The sequence below is a fragment of the Ranitomeya imitator genome, chromosome 2 (assembly GCF_032444005.1).
Source record: "Ranitomeya imitator isolate aRanImi1 chromosome 2, aRanImi1.pri, whole genome shotgun sequence".
In the NCBI taxonomy this organism is placed as follows: domain Eukaryota; kingdom Metazoa; phylum Chordata; class Amphibia; order Anura; family Dendrobatidae; genus Ranitomeya; species Ranitomeya imitator.
Window position 1 is genome coordinate 723058168 of NC_091283.1, and position 24227 is coordinate 723082394.

The following is a 24227-nucleotide window of genomic DNA, read 5'->3' on the forward strand; positions in this document are numbered from 1 at the left end:
CGGCCGTACAAAATCGCAGCATGCTGCGTTTGTCACCGTACTGCGCAAGAAATACGCCAATGAAAGTCTATGGAAGCCAGAAAAATGCAGATTACACACGGACAAGCAGTGTGACTTGCGAGAAATACGCAGCGGTGTTAGAGAGAAAAGCCGGTAATTCAGTGCGGTGTACAGTAAAATCACACTGACAGCTTACAGTCCAATAGGTAGAATAAATGTGTACACATAGAATAGGTATATATATATATATATATGTCAGTGAGACACATATATGTATATATATTAATATTTATTCCAGCGCTATACAGCTTGAAAGCCGGTAATTCAATTACCGGCTTTTTCTTTCTCCTTCCTAAAACCCGACATGATTTGAGACATGGTTTACATACAGTAAACCATGTCTTCTCTCCATTTTTTTTGCAGATTCCACACTACTAATGTCAGTAAGCCAGGGAGCTTTCTAGGTAATTTCCCACGATCTATGAACAGCCAGCAGAGGGCGCCTCACCGCAAATAAAGCTAAATATAGATCATTGATCTATTTTTAGCCTCATTCCCTGGGGTTTTGCAGCGAGGAGCAGCCTGCATTAGCACAGCTCCTTGCTGCAAAATGTTTAAACCCCTTCAGAAGGATTTACATCGTTGGACGTTACAGATCTGCGGAGGGTAAGTATATTGTTGGTTTATTATGTTTTTTTACTCACAGAACGAGGGTCTTCAGTGACTGGATTGGGCGTTGAATAAAATACTGCAACACCCATTGTTTTTATTTCATTAAAATAATTTTAAATAATGTGTTTGTGTTTTATTTAACCCTTCACTACAATTGGATTAATAATGGATAGGTGTCATAATTGACGCCTCTCCATTATTAATTAGGCTTAATGTCACCTTACAATAGCAAGGTGGCATTAACCCTTCATTACCCCATATCCCACCGCTACACGGGAATGGGAAGAGAGTGGCCAAGTGCCAGAATAGGCGCATCTTCCAGATGTGCCTTTTCTGGGGTGGCTGGGGGCAGATATTTTTAGCCAGGGGGGGGCCAATAACCGTGGACCCTCTCCAGGCTATTAATATCTGCCCTCAGTCACTGGCTTTACTACTCTGGTGGAGAAAATTGCGCGGGAGCCCACGCCAATTTTTTCCGCCATTTAACCCTTTATTTTAAGAGCTAGAACGGCCAAATTTTGCAGATACACACTACTGACATTAGTAGTGTGGAATCTGCAAAAAAAATGGAGAGAAGACATGGTTTACTGTATGTAAACCATGTCTCAAATCATGTCGGGTTTTAGGAAGGAGAAAGAAAAAGCCGGTAATTGAATTACCGGCTTTCAAGCTGTATAGCGCTGGAATAAATATTAATATATATACATATATGTGTCTCACTGACATATATATATATATATACCTATTCTATGTGTACACATTTATTCTACCTATTGGACTGTAAGCTGTCAGTGTGATTTTACTGTACACCGCACTGAATTACCGGCTTTTCTCTCTAATATATGTGTCTACTGACATATATATATATATATATATATATATATATATATATATATATATATATATAGACAGTATATATATATTTTCTTTTCTTTTTGGGACACATGGATCACTTCTATAGCGGTATGTTGGTTTTGCTAGCCTGCGAGAAAACCACGCAGTACGGATGCCATACGGATTACATACGGAGGATGCCATGCGCAAAAAACGCTGACACACCCTGCCTTCGGAGGAGCTACGGACCACTTTTTTCGGGACTTTTCAGCGTATTACGGCCGTAATATACGGACCGTATTGTTTTACGCTGTGTGTGACGCCGGCCTAACACACACAGTTTTTCTAATACCCTCTATACTAGATTTTGATCTAGAAAAAATGTATTAGAGGGATCCATAGTCTGGTTATTGGATGACCCCCTTCCTTCCCATTTCTTTATAATAGCCTTAGGATAGGACATCAGTTTCAGATTAGTGGGGATTCTCATCAGCTCCTATAAACGGTGCACAGAACCTTCTGTTTCTCTTTGTATTCCAGTTCTGGCTGACCAGTGGGGGTGTCTGATGTTGGGCCCCACCAGTCTGATATTGATGACTTGTCTTACAGATAGATCATTAATGTAAAAAATATTAAAAAGTGGTCAACCCCTTTCAAATGAAATTCCACCTTTCACCACCACATAAATATTTTTGCTTAACCCTCACTTTGAAGCAATTTTCCAGAAATGTGTCCTCAATCCACACTAGGGATACAGTAAACACATACAGCAGGTTAAGGAATTCATACTAATCTGCTATTCTATCATTTTAAAAAAATATGGAGACTGTTCCATATCATCTCAATTCTTTTTCTCATTGGAGTTCAAATCAAGGAATTCAGCAATATTGTGTCTAATAATGAAATTTCAAAGTATTTAAAATGTTTCTGCTTTTTGAAGGTGCTAAATTACTGATTTCTGAAAGAAAGTAAATGTGACCAGTATACTGATAGACATGAAAACAATTCCTGATTTTTTGACATCCCATATATTTACTGAGCATTCAATCAATAACTATAAATTGCTTTGCAAAAAAGAAAAAAAAAAAAAAAGAGCATGAACTGCACATCCCGAAATCATACGTTGATCTAAAGCCGCTAGGCAAAAATTTCTATAACTGAACATGAGGTTTTCAGTTCAACATTCTGATCAGACTGTATGAAGCACACTGCCACGTCACAGCAAACCTCGTAGTGGGTCCTACCGCCCTAACGGAGCAGAGCCATGCAGCGCCCACTGCCACAGCGGCAGGGCCGGCTCCAGGTTTTCGAGGGCCCCGGGCGAAAGAGTCTCAGTGGGCCCCCCGCCCCCCTTTAACACATACCCCGATTTATGATGCACAGATACGGCAGAGAAATGTATAGTACAATGCCAGATTTCACTTCTTACATGAGTGACAGCTATTGTAGATTCTGCAGTGTATATATACAGGAGGAAAGGCTCTGTGCAGTGTATATATACAGGAGAGGTGCTGTGCAGTGTATATATACAGGAGGAAAGGTGCTGTGCAGTGTATATATACAGGAGAGGTGCTTTTCTGTTTTGAGTTTTTCTATGAAACAAAGACTTTTCTACATAAACAACGTTGTTTGGTTTTGTGGCCCCAACAGATCTGTGCTACAAAGTAACAGGCGGCTCGGGCATTAATGAGGGACCTGATGCTGAATCCTTTCCACAAACCCTAATGACCCAATTAGTGCCCCGTCATTAGAAGCTCATTAAACGCCTCCCTGTCCCGAGCAGTCATGTACAGTATGGGGGAATCCTGCAGCCCACCCCCGACTGCTCCATACCATACACTGCCCTCTGTCGCGCTCACTATTATCCTGTGCATTTCTCTGTCATCGTTACCCCATGTTACACTTGTCACCCCCCACTACAGAGTAGCAGGGCAGCCAATGTCACCCCCTCCCGGACCCTAATGGCAGCAGGAAATGTCTGCTCCTCTATTGGGTTGGAACCTGATTTAATCAAGGAATAATGTGGATTTGTTGCCGGTTGCTGCAGGGGAAGGGTTAAGTGATGCCATGTCCGTGGTGGGAGCAGTGGCAGCTGCTGGGACCTGGACAGAGACAACCAATGTTGCTGTGCCTGCACAGTGTGACCTGGAGGAGAGAAGCTGAGACTCCGGAGCAGAAATCACCCACATGCCAGCACTGGGCAGAGTCCCTCCAGTCACCAGCCAGGGGCCACAGGGCCCCAACCTACAGCCCACAGCTCAGATTTATCCATAGCAGCAGCTCCCCTTCCTCCTGGCATCTGGTTAACCCCATTTATGCAGGTCGGATTGTTATCTTTAAGGTTTAGCAATAACCTTCATACAGATGGGAAGGGGTTAAGCTTCTTCCTACCCCACTGGTGCAGGTTTGGTGCAGCATGCATGTATTCTGGGAGAGCTGGGTGGCTGCAGGCTGCACCCCACCAGCTGCTCCTCCAGACATCACCCACATTTTTAGGCAGCAGAGACAGACAGCAGCAGACTGAGCTACAACTGCAACCACTGCTGGATACCATAACACTCACTGGGGCATGGGTAGGATGGAGCTCCTCTGAATCTGCCTGATAAACTTCAGCACTGTCTGCAGCCACCCAGGGGGGAGAGCAGAAAAGCTTCTCTCTCCGCCCTGTTAACCCCTATGTGTGCCTGCCTGGCTGCACTGACTGAGTGAGAAGATGCTTGTGTTAGAGCTGGCACATAGGGGTTAAGCGAACGCAGCCAGCAGTGACTTTGTGGGGGAAGAGAGCATGTTATCTCCTGCTCTGCTCTCCCAGCTGTATCTATGACAGCATGAGTGGGCCCCCCCCTCTCCCCAGGGCCCCGGCATTTGCCCGCTGTGCCGGGTGCTGACGCCGGCCCTGCACAGCGGCAATGCACCAGCAGGGCAGACGGCCTGGTGCCCCACAGCACCCATCCTGCAAGACTGAGTCCCTATGACTCCAGACCGCGCCGGCCCACCAGCACAAAGCCACAGCAAGAATGGCCGCCACACAGCATCAACACCAAAATGAAAAGAGCATTGAAGCTCATCTTCCTCCAGCTCTTCAGTGAGAGCCAAAATGGGCTAGACCCCTTACTTTGCAGACTCCTGCTAATTAAAATCACCTGTGCCAAATGGGAGGAGTGCTGGTCTAAGAAAAAGACTAGAACATGCTTTGCAAAAAAGAAAAAAAAAAAAAAAAGAGCATGAACCTCACATCCCAAAATCATATGTTGATTTAAAGCCACTAGGCAAAAATTTCTATAACTGAACATGAGGTTTTCAGTTTAACATTCTTATCAGACTGTATGAAGCCCACTGCCACGTCACGGCAAACCTCGTAGTGGGTCCTACCGCCCTAACGGAGTGGAGCCGTGCGGCGCCCACCGCCACAGCGGCAATGCACCAGCAGGGCAGACGGCCTGTTGCCCCACAGCACCCATGCTGCAAGACTGAGTCCCCATGACTCCAGACCATGCCACCCCACCAGCACAAAGCCACAGCCAACTATAAATTATCAATTTGTCCTCTCTCCTCCTTACACCAAAGCGCAGGGTCTTTCCTATTAAAAATGGCAAAGGCTCAGTTTAAATGGAAAAGAACAAGGGAGAGAAAACAACCTTGTCTTGACCCATTAATAACAGGAAACATACCAAACCTTTGAGGACTAACAATAATTCTACAGAAGCTGGTCAGTATAAAAGAATGGCACCTAGCCAATATAGGATTACCATATGTCATACCTACTTATTAAAAAACACAGTAAACCTCACTCCATGCTGTCCAATGCTTTTACTGCACAGAAAGATAGGATAGTTAGAGGTTGATTACACTTTCTTTTACTTTGCTGATCTATAAATCCATTTTGGTCCAGATAAACCCCAGAACCAGTCATCAGGCCATTTGTATGGTCCTTTGCAACTAGCTTAGCATCACTTCTATAAGGAGATTTGCTTCAGTCTTCCTAAGTGCAACATATTTGTCATCATCCTTGTTACCTTCTTACTCTTCTACTTGAACGGAAGATATTTGTTCATCATTGCACACTTCGGCAGTATTAAGAAATTTTCCACATAATCATCATGTTGATTTAATGTGACCAATCTATGTCAGAAAACAGGACAAGACAGTCCAAATCCTCAGTTTTAACCATTGTCAGTATTTTTGACCACCAGTCTAATTTGCACTGTAGAAAAAAGTCTAAAAAGTTACTGTATATTTGTAACCAAATAGGATAATTCCTAAGTCCTGGAAAAGTTTTACTTCTCTTCAGTTCATGGAAGTGGTCTATTCAATATAATAGCTAGAAAAACTATGTCATGAATTCTGTCTTCTAAATACAGAACATAGGAAGGCATTGATCTTGTACCAAAGTCCTCTATTTCTATTTCATTTTATTGGGATTATTGGTCATTTACTGTTTTAATTTTCCTTTCATTCAGTTAGATCCCTGTGACCTTGCAACCAAAATAATTTCATCTCTTTGTGCTTTCGGTAATACCAAATGTAACAATATACCTGTAAACTACAATTACTTATAAGCAAACTTTGAAAATTTGTCCACCAAAGGAATTTGTATCACTTCACTTAATCTTTTTAACATATAATTTAAAATTTTAAAAAATGATTAATAGTGTTGAAAACAAAATATGATGTAGAAATATTGATATACCACTGTTGCTATCCTTACAACAGTTGTTTCTAAAACAATAAATAAAAATAAATGATTTATTGGTGACTAGTAGGCTAGAAGATGGGGGAAAAACATACTAGTAGGTCCCATGATGGGGGACATATATACCAGGATGAAGGACATAAATACCAGGATGGGGCCATGTTGGGGGACATATATCCCAGAATGGCCCCATGTTGGGGAACATACAGTGAGTACGGAAAGTAATCAGACCACTTTAAATTTTTCATTTTTTGTTTCATTGCAGCCATTTGGTAAATTCAAAAAAGTTCATTTTTCACATTAATATACACTCTGCACCCCATCTTGACTGAAAAAAACAGAAATGTAGAAATTTTTGCAAGTTTAATAAAAAGAAAAACTGAAATATCACATGGTCATAAGTATTCAGACCCTTTGCTCAGACACTCATATTTAAGTCACATGCTGTCCATTTCCTTGTGATCCTCCTTGAGATGGTTCTACTCCTTCATTGGAGTCCAGCTGTGTTTATTTAAACTGAAATGACTTGATTTGGAAAGGCAAGCACCTGTCTATATAAGACCTCACAGCTCACAGTGCATGTCAGACCAAATGAGAATCAAGGAGCTCAGAGACAGAATTGTGGCAAGGCACAGATCTTGCCAAGGTTACAACAGAATTTCTGCAGTACTAATGGTTCCTAAAAGCACAGTGGCCTCCACAATCATTAAATTCAAATAGTTTGGGACCACCAGAAGTCTTCCTAGACCTGGCCATCCAGACAAACTGAGCAATCGTGGAAGAAGAACATTAGTGAGAGAGGTAAAGAAGAACCTCAAGATCACTGTTGCTGAGCTCCAGAGATGCAGTAGGGAGATGGGAGAAAGTTCCACAAAGTCAACTATCACTGCAGCCCTCCACCAGTTGTGCCTTTATGGCAGAGTGGCCCGACGGAAGCCACTCCTCAGTGTAAGATATATGAAAGTCCACATAGCGTTTGCCAAAAAACACATGAAGGACTCCCAGACTATGGTAAATAAGATTTTCTGGTCTGATGAGATGAAGACAGACCTTTTTGGTGATAATTCTAAGCGGTATTTGTGGAGAAATCCAGGCACTGCTCATCACCTGCTCAATAAAATAACAACAGTGAAACATGGTGGTGGCAGCATCATGCTATGGGGGTGTTTTTCAGCTGCAGGGACAGAAAGACTGATTGTCATTGAAGGAAGCATGAATGCGGCCAAGTAGAGAGATATCCTGGATGAAAACCTCTTCCAGAGTGCTGGACCACAGACTTGGTCGAAGGTTCACCTTCCAACGAGACAATGACCCTAAGCACACACCTAAAATGACAAAGGAGTGGCTTCAGAACAACTCTGTGACCATTATTGACTGGCCCAGCCACAGCCCTGATCTAAACCCAATTGAGCATCTCTTGAGAGACCTGAAAATGGCTGTCCACCAACATTCACCATCCATCCAACCTGATGGAACTGGAGAGGATCAGCAAAGAAGAATGGCAGAGGATCCCCAAATCCAGGTGTGAAAAACTTGTTGCGTCATTCCCAAGAAGACTCATGGCTGTACTAGCTCAAAAGGGTGCTTTTACTCAATTCTGAGCAAAGGGTCTAAATACTTATGACCATGTGATATTTCAGTTTTTCTTTTTTAATAAATTTGCAAAAATTACTGCATTTCTGTTTTTTCAGTCAAGATGGGGTGCAGAGTGTACATTAATGAAAAAAAAAAAGAACTTTCTTATATTTACCAAATGGCTGCAATGAAACAAAGAGTGAAAAATGTAAAGGGATCAGAATACTTTCCGTACAAACTGTAGCTTGCAGGATATGATTCCATTAACACTTACCGTACACTATAAACACATAATGTATAGAAAAGTGACAAGCTGCTGTAGGATGCTCCAGTGTATCGCTGACCTACATCCCCCTCCCTTTGGATTTGCAGCTTTGACCACTTAGCACAAATTCTAGTATTCCCAGGTTTCAATCTACACATATTAGCTGGAAGCAAATCACATTTACAGCTACAAAACCTTAGTCCCTCTGCAACTATCTATTTTATCGCTGTAGTGTTATTTCATTTTAATATTTTCTTATAGATATATTTGTACAAACAGAAGTGTCACATTCTTATAGTATGTATATAATATACTGTATGTATGTTTTTTCTTTTTAGCTGTCAGTATAGTCAATTCTTTTGCAATTATGTATCACAGTATTTTTTAAATTCTATATTTTTTCTGCAACATATCAACTAAAAATTATTAAAATTAACTTTTTTAAATATTATTGATGTGTATGAAACTGAAATAAAAGTATAATAAGCCCCAAAAGACAAACAGTGTTTAAGTAATAAAGGCTTAAAAATAGTTGCTTACGGGTATGATGAAACTTACCGTGGTCACTATTTGTGTCATTTCTACCAGTTTGTAAGAACTGACTTCGGAATCATTCCAGATGTTCATAGACTCTGTAATCTTGGTGCAGTTAGCATCTTGAGGTGGGCAAGTAATGCCTTTTTGTATTGGCAAATAATTCATACTTGGATCAAGAAAATTGCTGGGGTCTGATGGGCTCCACTGAGTTTAGTACATTCTTTTTAGCTTTGTCCTAAGCTTAGATGTGAAGTGTTATCTGTACAGCTGCAGATAGCTGTTTTCATGTGCTGCTGGAAGGCAGAGATTCAACCTCGCTTTAAATATAAGAGCGTGTACTGTCCGCACATGCTCACTCAATGCCTGGACTCATTCATACAGTGCATCAGTTATATTCAACCACTCACAGCTGACAGACACTACAGGTCTATGCTCTTCTTCATCTCAGCAACTTAAGATTGCCAATGCTGAGTATTAGCATCACAATGGTTTACAGTTAGATATCAGCAGTTAATAGCCTGCCTGCAAAATATAAATATATCTGATTTTGAACCATTTTTCGATAAACAGTTCTGCTCATTGTTATTGGCACCCATGAAGTTTAAGTACATAATGTGGAATGTTTCCTGAAAAAAATGAATCAAGTGGAAAAGTTTTTTTGTATAGAGCACTCATGTTAAATACAAAAGACCAGATAATAAACAATAATTTAGAATGTAAGTCCGCAAGGACAGGGTCCTCTCTCCTCTGCACCAGTCTGTCACTGTAAATTTGTTTACTGTAAACGTCATCTATAACCCTGTTCTCATGTACAGCACCATGGAATTAATGGTGCTATATAAATAAATAATAATAATAATTTAAAGCAAAAAACCGTTGGAATTGAAAAATAGGAAAATCTAAAGCTTGCTGTGACACTGATATTGGCACACTTTATATTAACTGTTGTGAATTCTGTGGCCAAGCTCCCTCCTGTGGTCGTGAGTGGTACTTTGGCTGGTTCTGTCTATGGGCTTCCTTTGGTAGATGAGAGTGGTACTGCGGCTTCTGAGTTTCCTTCCTCAGGTGATGAGGTTAAGTCGTTAGGTGCTGCTCTATTTAACTCCACCTGGTGCTTTGATCCTGGCCTCCAGTCAATGTTCTAGTATTGGTCTTGCTTCCTCCTGGATCGTTCCTGTGGCCTGTCTATCCTGCATAAGCTAAGTTCTGCTTGTGTTACTTTTGTTTGCTATATTTTCTGTCCAGCTTGCTATATTGGTTTTTCTTGCTTGCTGGAAGCTCTGTGACGCAGAGGGAGCACCTCCGTACCGTTAGTCGGTGCGGAAGGTCTTTTTGCCCCTCTGCGTGGTTGTTTGTAGGTTTTTGTGCTGACTGCAAAGCTATCTTTCCTATCCTCGGTCTATTCAGTAAGTCGGGCCTCACTTTGCTAAATCTATTTCATCTCTGTGTTTGTATTTTCATCTTTACTCACAGTCATTATATGTGGGGGGCTGCCTTTTCCTTTGGGGAATTTCTCTGAGGCAAGGTAGGCTTATTTTTCTATCTTCAGGGCTAGTTAGTTTCTCAGGCTGTGCTGAGTTGCATAGGGAGCGTTAGGCGCAATCCACGGCTACCTCTAGTGTGGTGTGATAGGATTAGGGATTGCGGTCAGCAGAGTTCCCACGTCTCAGAGCTCGTCCTATGTTTTTGGTAATTGTCAGGTCACTTTGTGTGCTCTGAACTTCAAGGTCCATTGTGGTTCTGAATTACCTGTTCATAACAATTAACCCCTTTCCAACATCGGGCATAATAGTACGCCGATGTCGTACTCCCCCTGTTTGGTGCAAGCTCCGGCGCTGAGGCCTCACCTTTCCAGGTACATGTCAGCTGATATATTCACGTGATCGTGGGTCACCGATGGGTTGGCATGACAACCAGATGTCTTCAGCAGACCTCTATGGTTGTAATAGCCAGATATGAGCACCACCTGGTGATCGGCGCTCAAAGAAGTGAACATTTCTGATACATACAGGCGATTTGATCAACGCCTGTATGTAGCAGGGCTGATCAGAAAACTGCAGCTTCTAGTCTCCCATGGAGACTATTGAAGCTTGCAAAAAGGAAAGAAAAGTTTTAAAAATATAAAAAAATGCAAAAGTTCAAATCACCCCCCTTTCGCCCCATTCAAAATAAAACACATATTTGGTATCGCCGTGTTCATAAACGCCCGATCTACCAATAAAAAAGACAATTAACCTGATCATTAAATGGTGTAACGAGAAAAAAAGTCAAAACGCCAGAAATTTTTTTGGATGCCGCAACATTGCATTAAAATGCAATAACGCATGATCAAAAGATCGTATCTGCACCAAAATAGTATAATTAAAAACGTCATCTTAGCATGCAAAAAATAAGGCATCACCGAAGCCGAGATCATGAAAAATGGAGAAGCTATGGGTATTGAAAAAAGGCACAATTTTTTTTTAGCAAACTTTGGAGTTTTTTTTCACCACTTAAATAAAAAAGAACCTAGATATGTTTGGTGTCTATGAGCTCATAATGACCTGGAGAATCATAATGGCAGGTCATTTTTAGCATTTAGTAAACATGGTTAAAAAACAAAGAACTGTGGGATTTCACTTTTTTGCAATTTCACCGCACTTTGAATTTTTTTGCTGTTTTCCAGTGAGCGATATACTAAAAACAATGGTGTTGTTCAAAAGTGAAACTCATCCCGCAAAAAATAAGCCCTCACATGGCCATTTTGCCTGAAAAATATAAAGGGTATGGCTCTGGGAAGAAGGAGAGTAAAAAATGAAAATGCAAAAGCAAAAATATCTCTTGTTGTTAAGGGTTTAAATTTGTATGGATACACATTTTTACTCGCCCGTGGTAAATCACAAATGAGAATCACCTGTGATTAATTGGAGGTGCCTAAATGATATGAATTAGCCAAGTAAGGATAACTTCAGTGTTTTAAAAAGCTACATGGTAGGCTCTGTTCCTTTGTCACAATGGTGAAGACAAAGGAGCTGTCTGAGGACATCAGAACTGCTATTAGCAAACACAAGATTTCCAAAGGGTATAAGGCCATCTCCAAAGAGCTTGGTATCTCAGTTTCAACAGTGTGCAATGTTATTAAGAAGTTTGCCAAGCATGCAACGTCAAGAACCTTCCTGGATGTGGGGGAAAGAGGAAAATTGACAAGAGATGTCTTCGAAGGTTGGTGTGAATGGTGGAAAAAACACCACATCAAACATTCAAAGACCTGAAGGCCAACCTGGAACAGTCTGGAGTCATGGTTTCAACAAGTACCATAGGCCACACACTAAACCAAGCAGAGCTTTATGGGTGAAGGCCAAGGAGCAAACCATTATTGAAAAAAAGACATAAAAAGGAGCTACTGATCTCTGTCAAAGAATACCCTTACAAACCACAATACTTTTGGAAAAATGTTCTGTAGGCAGATAAATAGAGCTTTTTGGCAATGTAAAGCAACAGTTTGTTTACAGTTACTGTAGCTGTAATGAAGCTTATGAGGAAAAGAACACTGTACTAGCAATGAAGCAAGGTGGTGTTAGGAGTCGAGTTTCCTCTGCTGCACAAGGGGATCTCGATCCGTGTCTGCTGCGGTCTCCCATTCTGTATCGGCCGCAGTGGGCTCTGCTCAGCGGAGACGTCACTCCCAGCGTCTCGCTGAGGCTGATTCGGTGCATAGGGTCACTACTGCCTTTTCTGGCTTTCCTATGGTACCCTCCACTGATCTGCGGCGAGCGAGCCTCTCTGGGACTAAGTCCTTGTTTACTCACACTGAGCATGCCCAGGGCAGGGTCTCCCATTAGAGGTCGAGGGCCACATGTTCGGTCACATGCTCAGGTGCTGCAGTACATTCCATTGGTCCTTCTGGAAGGTCCTGAAAGGGCAAAACATGCTCAGGTACTGCAGCACTTTCCATTGGTCCTTCTGGAAGGTCCTGAAAGGGCAAAAACTTCAGTAGCAGCTTCCTGTACTGCAACTATATAAACTGCGCATGACCGCATGGCCATGCGCTAGTATTGTCTTATGTTATGTGCTTTGCGCCAGTGTGGTCACATGTATGTGTGTTCAGGGACCCAGCTGAAATAAGCCCCTAGAATGCTGGCTCCTCCGGCGAGGAGATTGAGTCTGAGTGTATTCAGGGACCCGGCTGAAATAAGCCCCTAGAATGCTGGCTCCTCCAGCGAGGAGTTTTGTGTGTTTGTGTGACCACTGACTGCTCTCTGTTTGGGCAGTTAGCCTGTGCCTTTGTGGAGTCTAACAGGGCACAGTGCTTTCCTTTCACGGCTACTCAGTGAATTAACTGAGTTAGTCTATACCGCCATATAGCTCCGCCGTTTGCTAGCAGCAGGTACTCCTGCACGGTGGACCCCGGGCTGCGAACGCACCAATATCAATAAACATCTCTATTTACTCGGTGCGTTCCGCTAGCCCTAACAGAATACTAGCGCCAGGGTCTGGCTAGTAAATCGCGGACATTCAGCAATCTTTGCGGTATATCCAGCAGCTGGAGGGTAGGTTGGCGGCTCTCGAGAGCTCAACCTCAGCTGTGGATGTTACCGCAGTTGCTGTACAGGCTGCTAGCGTGGCTGCAGCAACCTTGTCCACTGCCACCCCTGTTCCGACGTTATCTCGCCTCCCGCTGCCAGAAAAATTTTCTGGAAATAGCAAAACTAGCAGTGCTCTATTCACCTCGAGCTCCTGGCTGCACGTTTTCCTACAGAGCGGGCTAAGGTGGGATTTATTGTGTCTCTTTTGTCGGACAGGGCGTTGGAGTGGGCTACGCCACTGTGGGAGCGTGGTGATCATGTGGTGCAGAGTGCTCCGTTGTTCCTGAGCACTCTGAAAAAGGTCTTTTTAGGACCTCAAGTCACCCATGACACAGCGCTCCAACTACTGGCATTAACTCAGGGTGAGTCCTTGGTCAGCCATTTTTCCGTCCGCTTCCGTACTTTAGCTTCCGAGCTGGAGTGGTCGGATAAAGCCCTTATCCCCATATTTTGGAGGGGCTTGGCTGACCACATTAAGGACGCTCTGGCCACTAGGGAGATTCCTGCCACACTGGAAGAGTTAATAACTGTCTCTACTCGTATTGACCTCCGTTTTAACGAGCGGAGGTTGGAGCGAGCCCAGTGTAGGCAGAGGTTTCGGCTGGCTCCCACCTTCGCCAAACCTTTGGAATCTCCAGTCCAGGCATCCGAGTCACATGAGGCCTTAGAGGTGACACGAGCGGGATCCAAGTCTCAGTCTGCCCGTGCACATAAGGTCCGTCATGTTTGCCAGCAGTCAGGACACCTTGCCTCCAAGGGTCCTCAGCGGTCGGGGAAACATCAGCGTCTAGTGGCAGTTGGAGGAGGTACACTAGACACGGCGACGTTTGCCTCAAAATTGTCCTTCAAGGGGACAATTACCATAGGCCCATCCACTCTTATGGTCGAGCTATGCGTGGATTCTGGGGCAGAGGGTAACTTTATGTCTTCCGCTTTTGCCCAGCGTCACGCAATACCCTTGGTGATGCTCGCCAAGCCAGTAACCGTTCGAGTGGTAAATGGGTCAACACTACCTTCACAGATTACCCACCAAACCATTCCTTTCACGCTATCTGTTTCTCCATCACATCAGGAGATAATCTCCCTATTAGTCATTCCTAAGGGAATTGATGAGGTCCTGTTGGGGATACCATGGCTTCGCTACCATTCTCCTCATATTGAGTGGTCCTCTGGGAGAATTTTGGGATGGAGTAAATCCTGCGAGGATAGATGTCTGAGGGAGTGCGTTCAGGTTGCTACTACACAGGTACCCGCAGATCTTTCCTCTCTCCCCAAGCACTATTGGCCCTATGCAGATGTGTTCTCCAAAAGAGCTGCGGAGACCCTTCCGCCTCACCGCCCCTATGACTGTCCTATTGACCTCTTGCCTGGTGCTGAGCATCCCCGGGGTCGAGTCTATCCGTTATCTCTCCCGGAGACAGAGGCAATGTCCCAGTACATCCAAGAGAATCTGGCAAGAGGATTCATTAGGAAGTCAGTGTCACCGACAGGGGCAGGGTTTTTCTTCGTACAAAAGAAGACTGGAGACTTACGTCCATGCATAGACTACAGGGGTCTTAACGCCATCACTGTTAAGAACAAGTACCCACTACCCCTGATATCTGAGCTGTTTGATAGGCTACGGGGAGCGAGGGTATTTACAAAGTTAGATCTGCGGGGTGCTTACAACCTGATTCGCATCCGTGAGGGGGATGAATGGAAGACGGCTTTTAACACCAGGGATGGGCACTATGAATATCTGGTGATGCCCTTCGGGCTCTGTAATGCCCCAGCCGTTTTCCAAGACTTTGTGAATGACATCTTCCGGGATATGCTCACCACCTCGGTCGTAGTCTATCTGGATGATATTCTCATCTTCTCTCCAGATATTGACTCCCATCAGAGAGATGTTCGCAAAGTCTTCGACCTCTTACGGGCACACTCCCTCTACGCCAAGTTGGAGAAGTGTGTGTTTGAGCAGGAGTCCTTGCCTTTCCTTGGTTATATCATCTCTGCCCAGGGTTTGGCTATGGATCCTGCCAAGCTACAGGCTGTAATGGACTGGCAGGAACCCCATTCTCTTAAAGCGGTGCAGCGCTTTATAGGGTTCATTAATTACTATCGCCAGTTCATTCCACACTTCTCAACTTTGGTAGCTCCCTTGGTTGCCCTCACCAAGAAGGGAGCAAATCCCAAGTTGTGGTCAGAGGAGGTCTCCAAAGCCTTTCTCTCGATCAAGTCACACTTCGCTAGCGCTCCCATCCTACATCGCCCCGATGTTGATAAGCCATTTATCTTGGAGGTGGATGCCTCATCCGTTGGTGCTGGAGCAGTCCTTTTCCAAAAGGATGCTCAAGGTCGGAAGCATCCTTGCTTCTTCTTCTCCAAGACCTTCACACCAGCGGAGAGGAATTATTCCATCGGGGACAGGGAGTTGCTGGCCATGAAGTTGGCTTTTTCGGAGTGGAGACATCTCTTGGAGGGAGTTCGCTTTCCCTTCCAAGTCTTCACTGACCACAAGAACTTGGTGTATCTGCAAACGGCCCAGCGGCTGAATTCTCGCTAGGCTAGATGGTCCCTGTTCTTCTTCCGGTTCCATTTTACTCTCCATTTCCTCTCCGGGGAGAAGAACGTTCGTGCTGACGCTCTCTCCCGCTCCGTGGTGTCATCGGAGGAGGAGGAGCCTCGGCTTATTGTCCCTTCTGAGAGCCTGAGAACTGTAGCTCCGATTTCGCTAGAGTCTGTGCCCCCGGGCAAGACTTTCGTACCAGCTAACTTGCGACCGGAGGTTCTCTCTTGGGCTCACTCCTCCAGAGTGGGTGGGCATTTTGGGACCAAGAGGACATCTGAGCTTCTGGCGAGAACATACTGGTGGCCGCATATGGCCCGAGATGTCAAGGACTATATTCAGGCATGCGTTTCTTGCGCCCAGAATCGGTCTCCTCGGCAACGGCCTGCTGGGTTGCTTTACCCTCTACCGGTGGCAGACAGGCCCTGGGAGATGGTCGGGATGGACTTTGTGGTGGGTCTACCCAAGTCGCGTGGCTGCTCCATTATTTGGGTTGTCACCGAACATTTCTCCAAGATGGTGCATTTGGTGCCGCTTCCTCGGTTACCCTCAGCACGGGCCTTGGCGGTGTTGTTCATTAAACACATTTTCCGATTGCATGGTATGCCTGATAAGATTGTCAGCGATCGAGGTCCCCAGTTCGCATCTCGGTTTTGGAGAGAGCTCTGCCGTTTACTCAGCATAGAGTTAAACCTCTCCTCTGCATACCATCCCGAGACGAATGGGTTGGTGGAGAGAACCAACCAGACTCTGGTGACATATTTGCGACATTTCGTCTCTGCTAGGCAGGATGACTGGGCATCTTTGCTACCTTGGGCAGAATTTGCCCTGAACAACGCCGTAGCCGATTCCACTGGTCAAACTCCTTTTCTCCTTAATTACGGCCAGCATCCGCGTGTCCCTGTGCCCATGCCCGTGTCATCCACCGATTCTAGGGTGGCAGACTGGGCGGTGGAGGCACGTGACATCTGGGACCGCACACAGGATGCCATGCGGGCCTCCAAGGAGAGAATGAGGGTTTCGGCTGATACACACCGGCGCCCCGCTCCGGTCTTTGCTCCTGGCGACTTAGTGTGGCTCTCCGCCCGTAACATCAGGCTGCGAGTTGAGTCCACTAAGTTTGCTCCTCGCTACATTGGCCCGTTTAAGGTTCTGGAACAGGTCAACCCTGTGGTCTACCGTTTGGCTATTCCTCCATGCCTTGGTATCACCGATACTTTCCACGTTTCCCTCTTAAAGCCCGTTCATTTGTCCCGGTTTTCCGAGTCATCTGCTGGGACATCGGGTTCATCCACGGATGAGTTTGAGGTGAATGCTATTGTGGGGTGCAAGGTGGTACGTGGCAAGAAATTTTATCTGGTGGACTGGAAGGGTCACGGCCCAGAGGATAGAACCTGGGAGCCTGTGGAGCACATTCGGGCTCCGCTGCTTATCGCAGCTTTTGAGCGTATTGAGGCTCAAGGAGGGGGGGGCCCTAGGAGGGGGGGTAATGTTAGGAGTCGAGTTTCCTCTGCTGCACAGGGGGAATCTCGATCCGTGTCTGCTGCGGTCTCCCATTCAGTATCGGCCGCAGTGGGCTCTGCTCAGCGGAGACCTCGCTCCCAGCGTCTCGCTGGGGCTGATTCGGTGCATAGGGTCACTTGTCATGATCCCAATGGCAGGGGATCACAAAAGGACAAGCACAAAAAACAAAACAAGCTCTAGGGTGATGGAAACCGAGCTGACCGCGATCCTGAACCTCAACACACAACTAGCTGTAGCCGGGGAACGTGCCTACGATGATTCCTAGACGTCTCGCGCCAGCCGAAGAACTAACTTTCCCTATTAGAAGAAACACAGACCTCTCTTGCCTCCAGAGAAACACCCCACAGAAATAGCAGCCCCCAACATGTAATGACGGTGAAATGAGAGGAAAGCACATACATAGTTATGAAAACAGATTCAGCAAAATGAGGCCCGCTAAAGCTAGATAGCAGAGGATACAAAAGTGAACTGCGCGGTCAGCGAAAAACCCTACAAAAAACCATCCTGAAATTACTTGAACTCATGTTCCAACTCATGGAACATGAGGAGTAATATCAGCCCACTAGAGCAACCAGCAAAAAGGAATCACATATCTGCAAGCTGGACTAAGACAAAAATTAAGCAAAACGTGGAACAGGAAAATCAAAAACTTAGCTTGTCCTGAAGAATACAGAAGCGGGAAGCAGAGGTAACAAGACACACTGATTACATTGATAGCCGGCGAGGAAATGACAAGAAAGCCAGGTTAAATAGGAAACTCCCATATCCTGATAGAACAGGTGGACACCAGAGACCGCAGAGAACACAAGTCACCCAGTACCATCTGTAACCACCAGAGGGAGCCCAAAAACAGAATCCACAACAGTCACTACTGCCTTTTCTGGCTTTCCTATGGTGCCCTCCACTGATCTGCAGCGAGCGAGCCTCTCTGGGACTAAGTCCTTGTTTACTCACACTGAGCATGCCCAGGGCAGGGTCTCCCATTGGAGGTCGAGGGCCACATGTTCGGTCACATGCTCAGGTGCTGCAGTACATTCCATTGGTCCTTCTGGAAGGTCCTGAAAGGGCAAAACATGCTCAGGTACTGCAGCACTTTCCATTGGTCCTTCTGGAAGGTCCTGAAAGGGCAAAAACTTCAGTAGCAGCTTCCTGTGCTGCAACTATATAAACTGCGCATGACCACACGGCCATGCGCTAGTATTGTCTTATGTTATGTGCTTTGCGCCAGTGTGGTCACATGTATGTGTGTTCAGGGACCCGGCTGAAATAAGCCCCTAGAATGCTGGCTCCTCCGGCGAGGAGATTGAGTCTGAGTGTATTCAGGGACCCGGCTGAAATAAGCCCCTAGAATGCTGGCTCCTCCGGCGAGGAGTTTTGTGTGTTTGTGTGACCACTGACTGCTCTCTGTTTGGGCAGTTAGCCTGTGCCTCTGTGGAGTCTAACAGGGCACAGTGCTTTCCTTTCACGGCTACTCAGTGAATTAACTGAGTTAGTCTATACCGCCATATAGCTCCGCCGTTTGCTTGCAGCAGGTACTCCTGCACGGTGGACCCCAGGCTGCGAACGCACCAATATCAATAAACATCTCCATTTACTCGGTGCGTTCCGCTAGACCTAACAGGTGGAAGATCCATAATGCTGTGGGGTTGTTTTGCTGCATCTAGTACTGGAAATCTTGACTGTATCACAGAAATCATGAAATCAAAGAATTATCAAGAGATTTTAGAGTGAAATTTCCTACCTAGTGTAAGAAAACTTGATTTCAGTCAAAAAACGTGGGTCCTCGATCAAGACAATGACCAAAAGTACACATCCAAAAGTACACAGGAATGGTTGAAAATAAAAAAATCGACTATTTTAAAATGGCCATGAGTTCTGACATCAATCCCATTGAAAATCTTTGGGGTGAGCTGAAATCTGCTATTGGTAAAAAGAACCCTGTAGACATTCAAGAGCTTGAACAAACTTCAAAGGAAAAGTGGGCAAAAATACTAGCTGAGAAGTGCAAGAACCTTATTGATGGCTACAAGAAACATTTGGAGGTTGTCATCAATGCCAACCAAGTATTAATTAGGGGTCCTTTTATGGCTGCACATAATGTTTATTCTGTTTCTTCTTTAAAATTACAACATGTAAATTGAAAGACAAGGTTTTATTGTTATATTACTTTGGACCACTAATAAAAAAATCCTGAGGAACATTTCCATATATAAACATACATACAGTCATGGCCGAAAGTGTTGGAATCCTGGAAATTGTTTCAGAAAATGAAGTATTTCTCCCAGAAAATTATTGCAAATACACATGTTTTGTTATACACATGTTTATTTCTTTTCTGTGTATATTAAAACAACATAAAAAAGGAAATTTGAACAAAATTTCACACTAAACCACAATGGGCAGGAAACAATTGTTAGCACCTTACCAAAAATGTAAACAAACAACTTTTTTTTCAAGCAAGTGATGCTCCTTCAAACTCACCTATGGCAAGTAGCAGGTGTGGGCAACATGAAATCACACTTGAAACCAGACAAAAAGTTGATTCAATCCTTGCATTTTGTGGCATTGTGTGCCACACTAAGCATGGAGAACAGAAAGAGGAGAAGAGAACTGTCTGAGGACTTGAGAACCAAAATTGTTAAAAAATTTCAACAATTTCAATGTTACAAATCCATATTCAGAGACCTTGAAGTTGCTTTGCCACAGTGTGCAAAATAATCAAGAAGTGTACAACCCATGGCACTGTAGCCAATCTCCCTGGATGTGGACGGCAGAGGAAAATTGATGAAAGGTTGTAACATGGGGTAGTCCAGTTGGTGGATAAGCAGACCCCACCAATTTCCAAAGAAATTCAAGCTGTTCGACAGGCTCAGGGAGCATCACTGTCGGCACAAACTGTCAATATTTTAATAAATGAAACGCAATGGTATGAGACCTAGGATGACTTCACTGCTGACATAGAGACATTACACCCAATGGAAATAAACAAAACATGTAATTGCAATAATTTTTGTGGAGAAATACTTAATTTTCTGGGATAATTTCAAAGATGCCAACACTTATACAGCTCTGGCAAAAATTTAGAGACCACCACATCAAAACCCTGTCATGCACAGCCCAATCTCCATACCTGAGCCCCATTGAAAACCTCTGGAATGTAATTAAGAGGATGATGGGTAGTTACAAGCCATCAACCAAAGAAAAACTGCTTACATTTTTGTGCCAGGAGCAGTGTGAAAGACTGGTGGAAAGCATGCCAAGATGCATGAAAGCTGTGATTAAAAATCATGGTTATTCCACAAAATATTGATTTCTGAACTCTTCCTGAGTTAAAACATTAGTATTGTTGTTTCTAAATATTATGAACTTAATTTCTTTGCATTATTTGAGGTCTGAAAGCACTGTGGGGGTTTTTTTATTTAATTTTGACCATTTTTCTTTGTCAGAAAAAAAATCCAAAATGTATTGCTTGGAAATTTGGAGACATGTTGTCAGAAGTTTATCGAATAACAGAAAAAACTTACATTTTACTCAAAAATATACCTTTAAAGAGAAAAATTTGGCAAACTGAACATTTTGCTGTGGTCTCTTAATTTTTGCCACAGCTGTATATAGCCTATACTCTACTTCTCAGAACATAATTCAACATCAAACTCAACTGTACCCAAAAGCCTCAAGCAGCCTTTATCTACCCTCATTTCCTCAAGATGGTTGGACCATCATTGTAAATAGGCACCTGTACTTTGTGTCACTACCACCTCATTGCATATTGCAAGGTCTGAAGAGCAGGGCCATCATTATTTTTGCTTTAATTGTTTGAGTATCTTAAATTTTGTAACTTTTGACTGTTTATGTGAACTGCTGACTTGTAAAGCTATGCTGAATGTGTTTTGTCACCCTCAACTTGGTGCTTAAGAAAAGTGAGTTGACAGACAGCTAAACTCTTTCCTATGGATGCATTGAGGTAGACGTAGGGGGTCCTTTACAACTTTTATTGATAGGATCAGTGTAAAACTACAAGAAAAATCAAAGTACTCAATAAAAGGCACACAACATATCGAAAGTACATAGTATTATGCATGGTACAGGACATTCACAGTGTAATCACACAACATGGCGAACAGTGTAAATATCTCTAATAACAAAAGACTACTTTGATATAGAACATGTAGAACATAGTAGCTATATAATAGAATATGGTGAGCTCTAACAAGGGGAAAATAATAAGTCACCGAATGTTAGTAAACACTACGTGGAGGTAAACAACCAGTTGGGCTGAAAATCAGGGAGAAATAATCAACATGTTAGCATCCATGAAGCCAAAATGGCTGCTGGAGAAAAAGGGGACAAGAATAATGCAGAGGCTGATGGGAAACTATGGAAGCCTTGATGAGCAAAGAATAACTGCACAGTAAACAATGAAACAAAAAGTAAAGCTGTAATGAGAACATTGTCAACAGATGGCGTTGTTGGATAAGTTACCACAATACAGAACACTTCTATGTTATCAGTACACTGCAAATCAATATTACAAAGCATAAACTGATTATATGCATCTGTATAAAGGCATGAAAAAATTAATAAAGGTTATTCTTATTAGTAGATTGAAGATGTGAAGTTCAACCTCTTAGCTTTGCCATATGTAGGAGGAAACCATCTTTTACGTGAGCACAACTGCAGAAACGAGGGCTTGCTGCTGTGCTGACACAGGGTGGAGTAGGGTGAACAAGTCAAGCTGCTGGACTGTGAGAGAGGTGCCGGCGGATATATTACAGTGGATTGAGAAATATGGGTTGTGCTTGGTATCTGAGATCAGTAAAAAACACCAGGCATGTCCACTTCCATATCAGCTAACAGGCTCTCAGTCACCCCAATTGTTGGGGGAAAAAAAGTGGAGGTTCTGTGGCTGGAGACTTGTGTGACAACACTTGCCACAGTGAGGGAGGAGGAAGAATAAGGAGGTGAGTTTGATGGGCTGGACGGTGGTTGGCGAGGCCCACTGGTCTGCATTTTAACACAGTGAGATTCCCAGATTAAAGCATGCTGACCACGCATGTAAGAGTTCATACATGTAGTTCTCAAATTATTGCATTTTCTTTACTTTACTCTGTCATTTTTTAAAAAGTTGGCAGATAACCTGATTTTTAACATTTTTGACAAGTCTGTTAAAAGACTCAAGCTAGGCAACTGCAGACTCGCGAACATTTCTGGCCACTGACAGAGTTAGGGCTCAGGATGCTTTGCTTGTTGTGGTTGCATAACTCTGTGTCTGCATGCCTCTGGGTTTACACCAAGTGTGATCTCCCCCTCCTCTCATCTCAGCTGAAGACTTTACTTCAACCCCTGTGAACTTGACCCAATAACATTCCACCTCATTCCAAACCTTACCATAGTCTTTATCCCAAGCCTAACCCAACTCTTCAACCTTTCACTGACAGCTAATTTTTGTAAATGTGTAGACTCCAGGTTGAGCCTCCTTCACGCGTGTTGCCTGTAGCAGTAGGCCTCTGAGACCGGTAGGCCTTCACTTCTTTTGAGTCAACTGTTATGATCTGGTGGTTTAGGAACAACATCAGACAAGCTCTGAAGGAGGTGGTATCTGTACTGACCGCAAACCCTGAACCTAGCAGCGCAACTAAAAATAGCCGTGGGGGGTACCTGACGCTCCCTAGACCCCTCGGCACAGCCTAAGATCTAACTTCCCCTAAAGATGGAAACAGGAAACCTATCTTGCCTCAGAGAAAATCCCCAAAGGAAAGATAGCCCCCCACAAATATTGACGGTGAGAGGAGGGGAAAATAACATACGCAGAAATGAAATCAGATTTTAGCATAGGAGGCCAGTCTAGCTTGATAGATAGGACAGGAAAGGATACTGTGCGGTCAGTATAAAAACTACAAAACAATCCACACAGAGTTTACAAAAATCTCCACACCTGACTAAAGGTGTGGAGGGTAAATCTGCTTCCCAGAGCTTCCAGCTAACAGAAATAATCCATACTGAGAAGCTGGACAAATATAGAATGCACAGAACAATAAGTCCACAACATGTGGACTGAAATGAGCAAAGCCAGAACTTATCTTTGCAAAACTGGTCAGGAAACCAGGAGAATCCAAGCAGAGATGTGAATCCAGCCAGGAAACATTGACAAGTGGCACAGGCTGAAGAAAAAGCCAGACTTAAATAGCAGAGCAGAAGAGACGATAAGTGGAGGCAGCTGATGACAGCTAACTCCAAGGAGCAGCCATACCACTAGAAACCACAAGAGGGAGCCCAAGAGCAGAACTCACAAAAGTGCCACTTACAACCACCGGAGGGAGCCCAAGAGCGGAATTCACAACAGTACCCCCCCCTTGAGGAGGGGTTACTGAACCCTCACCAGAGCCCCCAGGCCGATCAGGACGAGCCAAGTGAAAAGCACGAACCAAATCGGTGGTATGGACATCGGAGGCAACAACCCAAGAATTATCCTCCTGGCCATAACCCTTCCACTTGACAAGATACTGAAGCCTCCACCTCGAAAAACGAGAATCCAAAATCTTCTCAACCTCATATTCCAACTCTCCCTCAACCAACACCGGGGCAGGAGGGTCAACCGAGGGAACAACGGGCACCACATATCTCCGCAACAAAGATCTATAGAAAACATTATGAATGGCAAAAGAGGCAGGAAGAGCCAAACGAAAAGACACCGGATTAATAATTTCAGAAATTCTTTAAGGACCAATAAACCGAGGCTTAAACTTAGGAGAAGAAACCTTCATAGGAACATGACGAGAAGACAACCAAACCAAATCCCCCACACGAAGACGGGGACCAACACGCCGACGGCGGTTAGCAAAACGTTGAGCCCTTTCCTGAGACAACGTCAAATTGTCCACCACATGAGTCCAAATCTGCTGCAGCCTGTCCACCACAGAATTAACACCAGGACAATCAGAAGGCTCAACCTGCCCAGAAGAAAAACGAGGATGAAAACCAAAATTACAAAAGAAAGGTGAAACCAAAGTAGCC

At 44.1% G+C, this 24227-nt stretch overlaps 1 protein-coding gene across 1 annotated transcript in view; it reads right to left on the reverse strand.

Moving 5' to 3' along the window:
• Window positions 1-8843, reverse strand: part of OPN4 (opsin 4) — a 185914-nt gene extending 177071 nt beyond the window's left edge. Inside the window, exon 1 of the mRNA XM_069755832.1 lies at window positions 8598-8843. Within this exon, the coding sequence (XP_069611933.1) occupies window positions 8598-8741 (144 nt within the window). The 5' untranslated portion in view covers window positions 8742-8843. The remainder of the gene's footprint in view (window positions 1-8597) is intronic.
• Window positions 8844-24227: the final 15384 nt, after the last annotated feature.